The sequence below is a fragment of the Drosophila montana genome, unplaced genomic scaffold (genome assembly GCF_035044405.1).
Source record: "Drosophila montana isolate Dmon_TW-CO22-7 unplaced genomic scaffold, ASM3504440v1 contig_3200_1, whole genome shotgun sequence".
Taxonomy (NCBI): domain Eukaryota; kingdom Metazoa; phylum Arthropoda; class Insecta; order Diptera; family Drosophilidae; genus Drosophila; species Drosophila montana.
This window is the reverse complement of record NW_026998080.1, coordinates 8,143,417-8,156,753: the sequence shown is the minus strand read 5'-3', so window position 1 is coordinate 8,156,753 and position 13,337 is coordinate 8,143,417. Positions and strand designations below refer to the sequence as shown.

General features: G+C 43.8%; 5 protein-coding genes across 5 annotated transcripts; 4 read left to right on the top strand and 1 right to left on the bottom strand.

Annotated features, from left to right (window-relative positions):
• Positions 1-2,518: 2,518 nt before the first annotated feature.
• Positions 2,519-4,117, top strand: Idgf5 (Imaginal disc growth factor 5). The gene is made up of 3 exons (XM_064686596.1): positions 2,519-2,685; positions 2,823-3,383; positions 3,436-4,117. The coding sequence occupies exons 1-3, from the start codon at positions 2,565-2,567 to the stop codon at positions 4,080-4,082; spliced, it is 1,329 nt and encodes a 442-aa protein (XP_064542666.1). The 5' UTR covers positions 2,519-2,564; the 3' UTR covers positions 4,083-4,117.
• A 2,719-nt stretch (positions 4,118-6,836) lies between these two features.
• On the bottom strand, positions 6,837-7,667 carry GstE10 (Glutathione S transferase E10). Its single transcript, XM_064686597.1, has one exon. The coding sequence runs from the start codon at positions 7,586-7,588 to the stop codon at positions 6,872-6,874; it is 717 nt and encodes a 238-aa protein (XP_064542667.1). The 5' UTR covers positions 7,589-7,667; the 3' UTR covers positions 6,837-6,871.
• A 597-nt stretch (positions 7,668-8,264) lies between these two features.
• LOC135431652 (glutathione S-transferase 1-like) lies at positions 8,265-8,969 on the top strand. The gene has a single exon (XM_064686891.1). The coding sequence runs from the start codon at positions 8,265-8,267 to the stop codon at positions 8,931-8,933; it is 669 nt and encodes a 222-aa protein (XP_064542961.1). The 3' UTR covers positions 8,934-8,969.
• A 1,525-nt stretch (positions 8,970-10,494) lies between these two features.
• On the top strand, positions 10,495-11,260 carry LOC135431437 (glutathione S-transferase 1-like). The gene has a single exon (XM_064686583.1). It carries the CDS (start codon positions 10,520-10,522, stop codon positions 11,183-11,185), a length of 666 nt encoding a protein of 221 aa, XP_064542653.1. The 5' UTR covers positions 10,495-10,519; the 3' UTR covers positions 11,186-11,260.
• Positions 11,261-12,494: 1,234 nt separating this feature from the next.
• LOC135431947 (glutathione S-transferase D5-like) lies at positions 12,495-13,226 on the top strand. Its single transcript, XM_064687373.1, has one exon. It carries the CDS (start codon positions 12,623-12,625, stop codon positions 12,881-12,883), a length of 261 nt encoding a protein of 86 aa, XP_064543443.1. The 5' UTR covers positions 12,495-12,622; the 3' UTR covers positions 12,884-13,226.
• The last annotated feature ends 111 nt before the right edge of the window (positions 13,227-13,337 follow it).

Below are 13,337 nucleotides of genomic sequence, written 5' to 3'. Positions count from 1 at the left end.
GGCGCAACACAGTAAATATCCACACACACACGCGGCGTATGCGTGTTGTCTAAGCGAATGTGTGTGTAAAATCCAAAAACGAGAAAACATAAAATATTTAAACAGTCAGCAGCTAAATAAAAACATTATAAAACACAAACACGGCTGCTGCTGGAATTTAAATGCCTTTGCGCCTGACTTCAGCCTTAGCCCCGGGGACAAATCTATTAAGGGCAGGCGGTCGATCGCCGGGATAAGGTGGCTGGGCGTGGGATTTGTGTGACTGTGCAAAGTAATTACGCAAAAGGATTTGCTCAAAAAACACTTGAGGGCTGCCACTTGTGAGCTAGCTACAGCTACAAGCCAGGCAGGCAGCCGGACAAATGCCAAAATGGCTGAAGAAAATTGGCGAAAAGTCGTGAAAAGTTTCCATTGAATAAGTTTATATAAAAGATGTAAATTTTTGATGCACAAATAAATTTTTGCAAAAAGCAGCAAAAGCAATTCGCAAACAGAGCAGTCAACACTTTCCGCCCCTCACCCCTCCTCCTCCCACCTCCCACACACAAACACAACCCGCAACCCACCCTTGAAGCCAACAAATAGCACCACGTGAGCAAAATTGCTAATCAACTGGGCAAAGCGTTCCGGGCAGATGTAAAAGCCTCTACAGGACCCTCATCCTGCTTTAAGTGCCTGCCACGCAGTTCTAGCTCTCTCTGTGTGTGTGTGTGTGTGTGTGTGTGTGTGAGGGGGAGTGTTGCGGCGGCGGGTGGGGGGTTTGCTCATCATTTGCCATGTTGTATGTCAGACAGCGAAGGCTTTAATGTATTTAAGCTGGGCACAAAAACATTATTGTCAGCCGGGAATTGTGCGAGTTGCCACTTGGATTGGCAAGCGGGGGCGGGGGCGTGGGCGGGGCAGGCGTTGGTAATAGGGGCGTGTAGGTGTGACAGCGGCAAAGTGACACGAGCCAGAGACGGAGAGGCCAGAGTGCGTCGCTAGCAAGGCGACAGCAACTAATGAGAGCCGGATACATATATATATATGACCGAGAGTGTGTGTGGGTGTGCGAATGTGTGTGTTTGTGTGTGTGTGTGTGTGTGTGTATATACCTACTACAAGCTGAACCGCAAAACCCAAGCCGTAACCCACTAAAATCCATTTCAGCCCAACCGCCGCCCGCCTTGGCCTGTCTGCCGCTTCGAGTTTGGGGATTTGCGTTTTGGTGGTTTGGCTGGCATTAGCCACAGATATATATATGTATATATATGGAAGCCAATGGAGCAGCTGGGACAAGTAAAGCCTTGACGTCTTAATCACACATTCTAATTGAAATGCTGTTAATCGGTCATGTTGCCGAGCAGCGCCTGTGAAAAGAATTTTGCGGCTGAGTGAAAAGTTTTCGTGAGTTAATTGAATTTCGAGACTTACAGCTTGTCAAAACTTTTGGACGAGCATCCTTTTTGCTGTAATCCTTCACGTCTGTCACTAGCTGGCATATTTTTTATAGATGAGATACTCCAACAAGTATAAGAACAAATTAGGTATAAGTAAAATAATAATTAAATAATTATTACAAATACCCTCTATCTTGGGTAAATAAGAGGAGGTTAGAAATGGTATGTATTTAAAACTGTTTGTCCTGACTGACTGATTGAGTGACTGATGAGAGATTGATTAAATGACAAACTAATTGACTGAGTGATTGACGGTCAGACTGAGTGAGTGATAACTGATTGGCTGGCTGACTTACTGACTGATAAACTAATTATCTAATAGACTGAACGACTGATTGACTAATTGATTAACTAATGACTCAGTGGCTGAATAGCTGATGGACAAAGTGATTGACGAGATGACTGATTAACTAATAAACTGACTAATAACTGATTGACCGATAGCTGCTTGATTGCCTAACTGACTGATTGGCAAAGTAAGTGACTGTTGTCTGATTGACTGAATGATGACTGATAACTGACTGATTAAGTAACTAACTAACTTCTGATTGACTTATTTACTAGTGGACTGATTGTTGACTGCCTGATTGACCAATGACTGACTGACCAACTGATTGACTGAATTACTGATATATTGTCTAAGAGACCGACTGGTTGGCTGATTGACAAAATGATTGACTAGCTCATTAATAGACTAACCAACGGCTTGATGGAGTGCCTAAGTAACTTACTGACTGACTATATGATAGACTTAGTGATGACTGATTGACTGATAACTGACTGGTTGACTGACTGACTGATTGACTAAGGAACTAAGTGACTTATTGAGTGAATGACTGACTGACTGACTAAATGACTTACTGACTAGCTTCGAACTAATAAGGTGTTCGCGAATAGTTTTCATTAGTTAAAAAATGCACATAAAATAAAAAAATGCTGAGCATCTGATAGTCGGATATCATCAAAGTGAAATTCTCCCACCTTATCGCTTTTTTGTTTGTGAATTAGTTTCATGCTTTGTCTTAGCTTTTGTATGCCTGCTGTCCGGCGCTATCAGCTCATCCAGCTCCAGCTTCGTTTTCTGCGTCAGTCTTCAAACCCAACTCAAAGCAAACAAACGCACACATGTTGCCCCACGGTTGGGTATTTCTGGGAGCGCTGCTCTGTCTGTGCCGCTGTCCTGTCAGCCTGGCAGATGTGGCCAAGCTCGTTTGCTACTACGATGCGTCGAGTTTTGTTCGCGAGGGTGAGCTAAAACTACGTCTAATCTTTGTGTGTCAGTCGGCGGGGTCAGCGTAGGGTTATCTCCTGGCATATGCATATACGTTGACTTGTATTCTGGCTTTTGTTTCTGTTTCTGTTTTTGTTTTCGTGCTGGAGCAGGCCCCGCCCAACTTTCGCTGAACGAACTGGAGACTGCCTTAAACTTCTGCAATTACCTGATTTATGGCTATGCGGGCATCGATCCAGAGAGCTTTAAGATCAAGAGCTTGAATCCGGAGCTCAGCTATAATCGCCAGCACTATGCCCACATTACGGCGCTCCGGCAAAAGCATCCGCATTTGCGCATTCTGCTCTCCGTGGGCGGGGAGCGGGATCTCAATGCCGAGGGCCAGCCGGACAGCAGCAAATATCTGAGTCTGCTGGAGCTGCCGGAGAGCAGGAACAGCTTTAAGGCCAGTGCCAGCGCCGAGCTGGTCAAATATGGCTTCGATGGCCTGGATCTGGCCTGGCAGTTTCCCCAGATCAAGCCCAAGCAGCAGCAGGGCGCACTGAAGCGCGCGTGGAGCTCGTTCAAGGGCTGGTTCAGCAGCTCCTCCATCGATCCCAAGGCCGAGGAGCACAAGGAACAGTTCGCCACATTCGTGCGGGAGCTGCGCGTCGAGCTGCAACGCAATGGCAAACAGCTGACCCTCAGCATGCTGCCACATGTCGATCCGGAACGTGAGTATCGATTGCCCCACTCCCAATCTCAATCTCAATCTTTCCTCTGCAGTTTTCATAGACATTCCCGGCGTGCTCGCCTTTGTGGACTTTGTCAATTTGGGCTCCTACGACTTCCAGACGCCGCAACGTGATCCCAAGCAGGCGGATCTGCCCGCCCCACTGTACGCCATGTACGATCGGGATGCCACCCACAATGTGCAGCATCAGGTGCAATATTGGCTCAATCACACGGCCAATGCACAGCAGCTGAACATTGGCATCACCAGCTATGGACGCGCCTGGCAAATGAGCCCCAACTCCGGCATTACCGGTTTCCCGCCCATTCCGGCCACGGAGGGCGCCGCTCCGGCTGGCAAACAGACGGGCCAGCCCGGTTTGCTCAGCTGGCCCGAGATCTGTGACCTGTTGCAGCAACATCTGGGCCAGGGCAAGGACACGGACGGCCAACATTTGCGCAAGGTGGGCGATCCAACGAAACGTTACGGCATCTATGCCTATCGTGCGGCTGGTGACAATGGCGAGAACGGCCTCTGGGTGGGCTACGAGGATCCCACAACGGCGGCCATCAAGGCCGGCTTTGTGCAGGCTCACGGCTTGGGCGGTGTCGCCTTCCATGATCTGTCACTAGATGATTTTCGTGGTCAATGCGCGGGCGAAAAGTATCCAATTTTGCGCAGCATTAAATATAAATTGTGAGAACTGGAAAAATAAAAGAGCTCCTGTGTAAACGATTGGATGGAAATAAAAGAATAAATAATAATAAATAAAAAGCGTAAAGAACAAATAATAGTAAGAAAATAAATAAAATAAAAAAAAATGTTTTTCTCTCTTCTCTCATCCCATAAGATTCATACCTTATATTCCTGATAAGGACGACGAGGGATCGTCTGTCTATCCATCTGTGTCTCCAGATCTCTGCAACTGGAAAACCCAGAGACTTAATATTTTAAATGTATATTCTCCCAATCCATACGCAAGACAAGTCAATTACTTTGTTTCGATATTTAGTTCCAGTTTCATAATATCGATAAATATCGATTTTGAAACATGTTCTTTTAAGCATAACTCGAAGATTATAAAAGCTAGATGCACCAAACTTGGTTTGCAGATTCTCGTATAGTATGCACAGATCAAGAATCTTTCACTTATTTTGTAGAACAGGGTATAGCTTCGGTCTGTACAGTCCGATCTGTATGAAAATTTCAGCGCTCAGATATAATCACCGAGTTGTGTGTATATACTTTATACTACTAAATATACTAGAGTAGTATACTAGATTAGCATAGATGCAGTATAGAAAATTTCATAAACATCGGACCCTAAAGCCCGAAGCTTTATATAACTGCATTTTCCATGCTGAGGAGAGAAACAGCTGCCTAAAGCACGCAGTTAGCGGCTTTTCCAACTAAATCTGCTCTCTTGAATTTCCATAATAATTCTATAAATCGCATTCTATACCAGCTAGTGCATATAAATGTTATGCCATTCGGGCTAAGAGCCTTTTGCCATATATTTTCTTCTCTTATATTTTTGAATAGTGTTTGCAGTTTCCATTGCAGCTTCCACATTTAAGCCGCTTTTCATGGACTGGCATGAACACAACGGAAAATGGAGAGAAAATAAAAGCAAAGAAAACTCAACCCAGTGCGAAAATTTCAAAGGACGCCTAAAAGTACGCTACAATAAATTGATACACCCAGCCGAGCAAAAAGTCGAGCACGGAAAATTCCAACAAAGTGCTGGGGGGACAGTTAGTAAACGGGCAACAAAAAAAATATGTAACCTGTAAAGGTAAAATGCAAAAAAACGTCGCATTAAAGCAAACGAATCTGGCGATGCAGAAACCTGGACTCGCAGTGGGCGTGGTCGTAGGGCGAGACGCGGCGCGGCGAGACGTCCAAAGTAAAAGTTGAAATTAAAACAATTAGTTTGACTGCACACCCGCAACCCGCTCCCCCCAGCGCTGCCAGCTACCCTCGACTCTGCAATGAGGCGCAAAAGAAGGGCGACAGCCGAATAGGGGGCGTGGCTGGCCGAGTGGGCCAAGCAGGCGGCAGCTCAGGCGGGCATTTAGGCAGGCTTCTTGCCATTTGAAAAGAGAGTGTGTTTTACACGACGTGCCTCCACCTGCAAGCGCACCTGGCCAGCTGCCCACCTGGTTACCTGCCAGGCTGCCAGGCTCCCAACTCCAGCTAAAGCTGGCGGCGTCATAAATTAATTATGATTTAACAACTTTGGCATGCGCGACACGACGCGGCGCGACGCGGCACAACTTTGCGCTTTTCATTTTTGTGTTGCGCTCGAAAATGCTTTTTTTTTTTTGCTGTTTTGTTTTTTTTCAATTTTAATGAGCGCAAAAGGTTTTAAAGTTTTTTCAAAACATAATTATACCCAGCACAATAACAGGCAGCAAGGGGTTGACGCAGTTCGATTGGAAAACTTTTTCTCTATCGAATTTCAAATATATTTAAGAATAGGTCTCTTCATTTTAGGCAAAATAAAAATAACACTTCTCGTATTTAAATAAATTTGTTTAATCAGAATTTGTCTGTAATTAATACTTTCACATTTTTTAAGTAAATCCTCAACAGGTTTTAATTGCAATTAATACTCTCTCTTGTTTTAGGCAATTTTTTTATAATCTTTCTTTTTAGTTCAATTTTTTGTATTTTAGTTTCTTTAATATAGAAATCCAAAATAATTTTAATAAAATTCTTTTTATAAAATTTAAATTTTAAATATTTTAAATTTTTAATAAACTAGAGGCATTAAATAATTTAAGCGTGTATAGTATTGAGTACACTTAAAGAAAATACCAAAGTTTTTATTTAAATCAAGTAAAAAAGTGCCTAAAAAGCAGCTTATCTTAAAATCTCTTAAGCTGAGCACAAAAGTCTTAATTTAAGAACTCTTCTTTAAACTCCAAAATATTTAAATAAAATGCATAAAAACAGTTCTCAATCAGAAATGTGCTGTACTTACATTGAGCGCGTTGCATGCTTTATTTAAGCAGGCAAAATCTTGCTTACAATGAATTTTCAACTTGATTCATACTTAATTTAAGAAAATTCATACTTAATTTAAGAAAATGCTCAATCGAAATGTACAAATTGTAGACACAAAAGGGCTTGAGTTTAATTTAAGCAGGCAAAATATTGCTTACAATGAATTTTCAACTTGATTCATACTTCATTTAAGAAAACTCATACTTAATTTAAGAAAATGATCCAGCGCAAAAGGGCATGTGCCTTTAACTGCTGAAGCACGCCTTTTGTTACGCCCCTTTTCTCGGAGTGCATCATCTAGATTATGAAAATAATACTTTCTTTCTTAATTGAAGTTATTTTTATGGTAAAGGAAATGTTGTGGCACATATTCTTGGTCAGGCAAGCGAACACGTAAACTTTATTCAAAACATTTTACATTTGGTTAAATACAAAAAAAAAGGCGAAGGTAAAATGCGTTCATTATAGGCTGTGATTACTTTACTGCTTGCCGGCGCCGCTTTTGATGTCCTCGAAAGCCTTTTGCCAGAGCTTGTCAAACTGTTTGGGCAGCTTGGCGCGCACCAGGTCGGCAAGGCGACGCGCTCCCTGCAGATTGGCCTGCTCGTAGTAGGGCAGAGCCGAGATTCGTGCCAGCCAGGCGCTCAGCTTGGGATACTTCTGTGGATCCAGCGGCGCGTAGCACAGATCCAAGGTGCTCAGCGTGGCGACAATGCTGAAGTCGGCAATGGTCAGCTGCTCGCCGGCCAGATAGGCGTGCCCGGCCAGAAACTGTTCGAGCAGCGCATACGACTCGTGCAGCTGGGCAATGCGTTGCTTGGGCAGCTCCGTGGCGTGCTCCTGGAAGAGCAGGCGCTGCAGCTCCTTGAAGCTGACAAACAGAACGCCCGACTCGAAATGCAGGCGCTGATCGACAATGGCGCGAGGCAGCGGCTCGCGCGGATACAGTGCATCATCCGTGGCATATTTCTGCACCAGATAGCCAATTATGGCATGCGAATCCCAGATGTATGCCTCGCCATCCTCCAGCAGGGGCACCGTATGCTGCGGATTCTTGCGCACATAATCCGCCTCCAGATGCTCGCCAGCCAGCAAATCCACCGGCCGGAACTCGTGCTCCAGCCCCAGAGCGCGCAGCGTCAACAGCACAGCGCGCACCGGCGGACTCAGCTCCGTGCCAAACAGGATGAGCACCATGCCTGGAAGGATCTATGGAATTCGAATGGAACTTTAAGCAATTCGTTAGCGGATTCTGCGCCCGCTTCAGGCCAGGGCAGCGAAGTTTCTACTGACACAGCGCGAGTCGACGAGTGCATGAAACTGATTTTGGACAAGGAGATTAGATAAGATTAGATACTAACAACAGGCACTAACTAGCTAGCTAACTAACTGCTGGAGACGTCATAATGCTGCAAGTTTAAGTTTTTGCCCGATTGTTTATTAATGCTACGCGCTAAGTGTCTGAGCCTTGGGCTCTTATCTATGGGCACAGCCAATATTTGCCCACAGCTCTGGGCCATGTGTCACGGGCAAGGCTAAAATTAGTCGCTTGGCTTAAAACCTAACTAACTAACTAACCCTGCTGATAGATTATTAAGACTGTTTGACAGTTTGCGTGCCTTGAAATGCATAAATTATTGAAATCAAACGAGGCAGAAAAGTTGAGAATGAGACTTTGAATACCCTACATTTACGCTATTGACATTGGCAGCGCACGCCTAGAATAATTGCGCATTTTAAATGTGCAGCAATTATTATTGGTTTTCCACTTACGTGGCCCTCGACACGGGCCACGTGTCCCCGGCCAGGCTGGGCCATATATAAGGTCCTGGCGGCCAGCACCTCGCATTTAGTCGCAAGTTTTAGTCAACACATGGGCAAACTTTTGATCTACGGCCTGGAGGCAAGTCCGCCGACACGAGCCTGTTTGCTGACGCTGAAGGCGCTGGAGCTGCCGTACGATCTGGTGCCCGTTAATATACCAGCCGGTGAGCATTTGTTGCCCGAGTTCCGGCAGAAGAATCCGCAGCATACGGTGCCATTGCTGGAGGATGAGGCTGCATATATCTGGGACTCGCACGCCATTATGGCCTACCTGGTGGGCAAATATGCGGCAAATGATGCACTGTATCCGACGGACTGTCGCCAACGTGCGATTGTCGATCAGCGGCTGCACTTCGATTCGGGTCTGATGTTCACGGGCGCACTGCGTCCCATAACGAGAAGTGTGCTCTTTCTGGGCGAAACGGCCATTGAACAGTCCCGCATCGATGCGGTGGCCGAGATCTATGACCTGGTCGAGCTATTTCTGGGCGATAACGATTTCGTGGCCGGCAACGAGCTGACCATAGCCGACTTTAGCTTCGTGTCGTCGATAAGCTGCCTGGCTGTCTACTTGGAGCTGGATCCGGTCAAGTATCCCAAGATCTTGGCCTGGCTGGAGCGGCTCAAGGAGCTGCCCTACTACGAGGAGGCCAATGGCGTGGGCGCTGCACAGCTGGAGGCTATGCTTAAGTCGAAAAACTTTACAATTGTTACTTAGTTTGGGTTTGGCTCTCAGTAAAATGCCCATTTTATGCACATACATAGAGCTAATTATAAAAATAAAATATTTAAAGAGCGCCTTACACTTGAATTCTCTTTAATTTATAATCATATATTTGTTTGGAACAGAAACTGCTGCGTCAAAGGTAAAGCAAGAGCGAGCGTTCACAGACAGAGTTCTTTAATGGCAAACATGAAGAGCGAAATCAGTTAACTATCTATACAATACACATACACATACGCTTAGCTTAGTCGGCATAAGCATTTAGGTGCGCGTGTTCTGTGAGAGAAAGTACCAGATCAGAACATTTGCATTGAGTAATAAATACTTTCTATTAATTACCCATTAGGCACATTTCGGAAGTAAGAGCACGTTGCTTAAGCACAGCTATATAAAACACACATACACACAGCTGAATTGCTATGTGATTTGTACGCTTGAATTTTTAACAAACTAACTGCAACTAGTTTTACTCTGATGTGCCATTAGCTCCCCCTCAGTACACCCCTTCGCTAATTAAAAAAGCATTAGCATTTTCTTTCACATGGAAAAAAAATCAGTGCAAATGTAATTTCGGCTAAAGTGCGAAAGTGAATGAAACTGTTCTCGACTTTAAAAGAGAGTAGAAATTTCCAGCAAACAAAGTTCGCTCTTAAGCTGGAGCCGCTTCGATCTCAGCAGCACTCGAAATCTGCCCACTTGTTTATCTCTCTATAAGGTCGACGCATATAAGGCATTGATGCGCCGCCTCACCTATCAGTTATCGTTGTCTAGTTTAGTCTCATCTCATCGACCAGCTCCGCGATGGTCTATGTGCCCAACGAAGCCCCAAGGCATCCCAAGCTTTCATTAGAAGTAAAAAATTCTCAGTAACTGCCTAAGCGAGCGGGCTTTATCAGTTTTCTATTGATTTTGTATGATTACATATGGATATGACGAGTTGTGGCTGACTCACTGACTGATTTAGAGAGCTGTGTGCGCATCGAACTAGCGACCGAAAAATTGCCGGTTCAATTTCAACAACAATTGTTCATTTTAAGCTTTTTTATTTATTTGTTCAATTTTTTTTGTTTTGTAATCAATTAAAATACAATGAAGAATATAAAAATAAATAAAATAATAAAAATAAAATAAAATAAACAACAACGAGTTAGCATTAAAAGATACCTCTTTTGTTTTTTATTTAAACGCTCGAGAAGACGGAAGAAAGAATGATGTGTTTTATTTCAATTTAAAACTATATGTTTTTATTATTCAAATTATTTAATAAATTCAAACAAAAGAAATCATCAACATTGGTTAATTTTTATACATACCGCACGGCCCACGCATAAATTTCCACAGTCGTGACGTCACAAATCAAAGAGAGCACAATTCTTTGCAATCGAACTATCGAACTGCTATCAACCTTCAAAGAGCGTAGGGAATTTAAAATATGTGCCCATAAAGTTTGCATTATCTTTTCTCTCTTGCACACGAAATTCGGCAACTTGTTCGCCTCTCTTTGAGCTGGAGAGCATATAAAAAGCGTCGGCGCGACCTGTGCCCGGTCAGTTAACGTTGACAAGGCGAACAGGTTGAATATGGGTAAACTAGTACTATACGGTGTGGATGCCAGCCCCCCAGTGCGTGCTGTCAAGCTGACGTTGGCTGCACTGAAGCTGCCCTACGATTACACCGTGGTCAATGTCCTGAACAAGGAGCAGTTTGCAGAGGGATATCTGAAGAAGAATCCGCAGCACACGGTGCCTCTGTTGGAGGACGGAGAGGCGCTCATTTGGGACTCGCATGCCATAATCGCGTACTTGGTGAGCAAATACGCCAAGGATGACTCGCTGTATCCCAAGGATCTGCTCAAGCGCGCTGTCGTCGATCAGCGCCTGCACTTCGAGGGCGGAGTCGTCTTTGCCAATGCTCTGCGCAGCATTACCAAATACGTTCTCTTCCTGAACAAGACTGAGGTGCCCAAAGAGCGCATCGAGGCAATTACCGAGGCGTACGATTTTGTCGAGGCCTTCCTCAAGGATCACAACTACATTGCCGGCGATCAGCTGACCATTGCGGACTTCAGTCTGATCACATCGATCACCTCGCTGGTGCCCTATATCCCCATAGAGGCCTCCAAGTACCCCAAGCTGAGCGCATGGATCAAGCGCTTGGAGAAGCTGCCCTACTATGCGGAAAATGCGAAGGGTGCAGAGCAATTCGCAGCTGTTATTAAAAGCAAAAAGTTCACAGTAGTTGACTAAGTGAGTCGGCATTATTAGTTTTCCAATTTGCAATAAATGTTTTATGACTATTGATAGTTATCTTATCATAGATAATCGATATTGTTGAAATTTTTCCGTAAAAGCTCTTGGGGGTACGTGGACGGGTGAAAGAGAGAGATAGTTGCGTCTAATGGAAAAACATGCATGATTTGCCAAATTACGGTTTATCAGTCACAATCGATAGAGCCGTAGTTTATGGGGGGAATTATGCTCTCTGTGCCTTGAGTGCGCATTGCACTTAGTCATTGAGTAATGAATATTTATTTATCTATTTATTACTCAATGGCGCTAAGTATAAAAATTTCCCAACTTTGAAGCTTATCTCTTAAAATAGTTAAAGCGAGTGACGTTTTACTTTAATTCATTAACTGCTGCCTTATTGTGCTCTTCGCTAGTGCTAGTGTTAAAAGAGAGAGGGAGAGCGATAAGGTAACTATGGAATTAGAAAATAAAGAGTATATTCCAAATATGTTTTCTGCTTTGCCCCTTTTTATCTCTATTTTTTCTGCTAGTTTTTTGGCAGCGCTGTAAAAGTCTTCTCAGAGTTCAGTAATTACTCAGTTGGCGAACCGGCAACATGGTCAAGCTGACGCTGTACGGCCTCGATCACAGTCCTCCGGTGCGTGCTGTCAATTTGCAGGGTGCAAAGCAATTAGCAGCTGTTATTAAAAGCAAAAAATTCACAGTAGTTGACTAAGTGAGTCGGCATTATTAGATTTCCAATACCCTGTCAATAAATGTTTTATGATAATTTATAGTTATCTTATCATAGATAATCGATATTGCTGAAATTTTTCCGTTAAAGCTCTTAGGGGTACGTGGGTCTAATGAAAAACATGCATGATTTGCCAAATTACGGTTATATCAGTCACAATCGGGAGAGCCGTAGTTTATGGAGGGAATTATGCTCTCTGTGCGTTGAGTGCGCATTGCACTTAGTCATTGAGTAATAAATATTTATTTATCTATTTATTACTCAATGGCGCTAGGTATACAAATTTCCCCACTTTGAAGCTTATCTCTTAAAACAGTAAAAGTGAGTGACTGTTTACTTTAATTCATAAACTGCTGCATGATTGTGTTAGCTCTTCGCAAGTGTATTTAAGAAATATATAAAGATAGAGAGAGAGAGAGAGAGCGATAAGGCAACTATGGAATTAGCATATAAAGAGTATATTCCCAATATTCTGCTTTGCCCCGTGTTCACTCTGTGATTTTGCTGCTACTTTTTTGGCAGCTGCTGTCAAAGTTCTTCTCAGGCTTCAGTAATGGTTCAGCTGGCGAACCGGCACCATGGACAAGCTGACGCTGTACGGCCTCGATCCCAGTCCGCCGGTGCGTGCTGTCAAAATGACGCTGGCCGCACTGCAATTGGCCTATAAATATGTATGTCAACGTAAATGAACTCAATGTACAATGATAAGCATCACCCGCATGGTGCTCTTCCACAAGGATCAACCCTACATGGCTGGCGATCAGTTAACCATTGCCGACTTTAGTCTCATCTCGTCGATCACCTCGCTGGTGGCCTATGTAGACATTGATGCCGTTAAATATCCCAAGCTCAAAGCTTGGATGTGTCGCATGGAAGAGCTGCCGGTATATGCGGAAAATGCCAAGGGCGCGGGACTTTTTGTGGCTTCGGTTAAGAAGTCAAAGTTCACAGTGGCCACATAAGAGCAGAGAAGAGAGAGAACAGCCGCAACAACGTTCACAGTGGCCACATAAGAAAAGCGAAGAGAGGGAACAGCAACAAGTGATAGATTCATGATACATAAATAAAAACAAATAAACAAACGTAAGACATTCAAGAGCGGGCACTCTCTTTATTTGGCAAAAGCTCAGGTAAGGCACATAAAGCATCATTACCAATAGCTTACTCTTAAATATATCAATCACTCTCTTAGCTTAAGGCAGCAGTTAGGATGAAGACTTAAAGCTATTGCGCTCTTAACTTTAAGCTTAACATTATCATTTAATATAACTCTTTTGAGTCAATTTGTAGGTTAAAGCTTTTCTGAAATGATATTGACTGTAGGATATAATTATATCTGCTTATATAGTTAGCTTTGATAACCTCCTAGTATTATCTAAGTTAAAGCTATTAAGCATCAACTCTTGATCTTAACTA

Bases quoted from the DNA above. Each gene is read 5' to 3' on its own strand.
- Idgf5 (XM_064686596.1), top strand. From the start codon at position 2,565: ATGTTGCCCCACGGTTGGGTATTTCTGGGAGCGCTGCTCTGTCTGTGC. The intron at 2,686-2,822 runs GTGAGCTAAAAC...GTGCTGGAGCAG, and splicing joins GTCGAGTTTTGTTCGCGAGG to GCCCCGCCCAACTTTCGCTG. The intron at 3,384-3,435 runs GTGAGTATCGAT...TTTCCTCTGCAG, and splicing joins GCCACATGTCGATCCGGAAC to TTTTCATAGACATTCCCGGC.
- GstE10 (XM_064686597.1), bottom strand. From the start codon at position 7,588: ATGGTGCTCATCCTGTTTGGCACGGAGCTGAGTCCGCCGGTGCGCGCT.
- LOC135431652 (XM_064686891.1), top strand. From the start codon at position 8,265: ATGGGCAAACTTTTGATCTACGGCCTGGAGGCAAGTCCGCCGACACGA.
- LOC135431437 (XM_064686583.1), top strand. From the start codon at position 10,520: ATGGGTAAACTAGTACTATACGGTGTGGATGCCAGCCCCCCAGTGCGT.
- LOC135431947 (XM_064687373.1), top strand. From the start codon at position 12,623: ATGATAAGCATCACCCGCATGGTGCTCTTCCACAAGGATCAACCCTAC.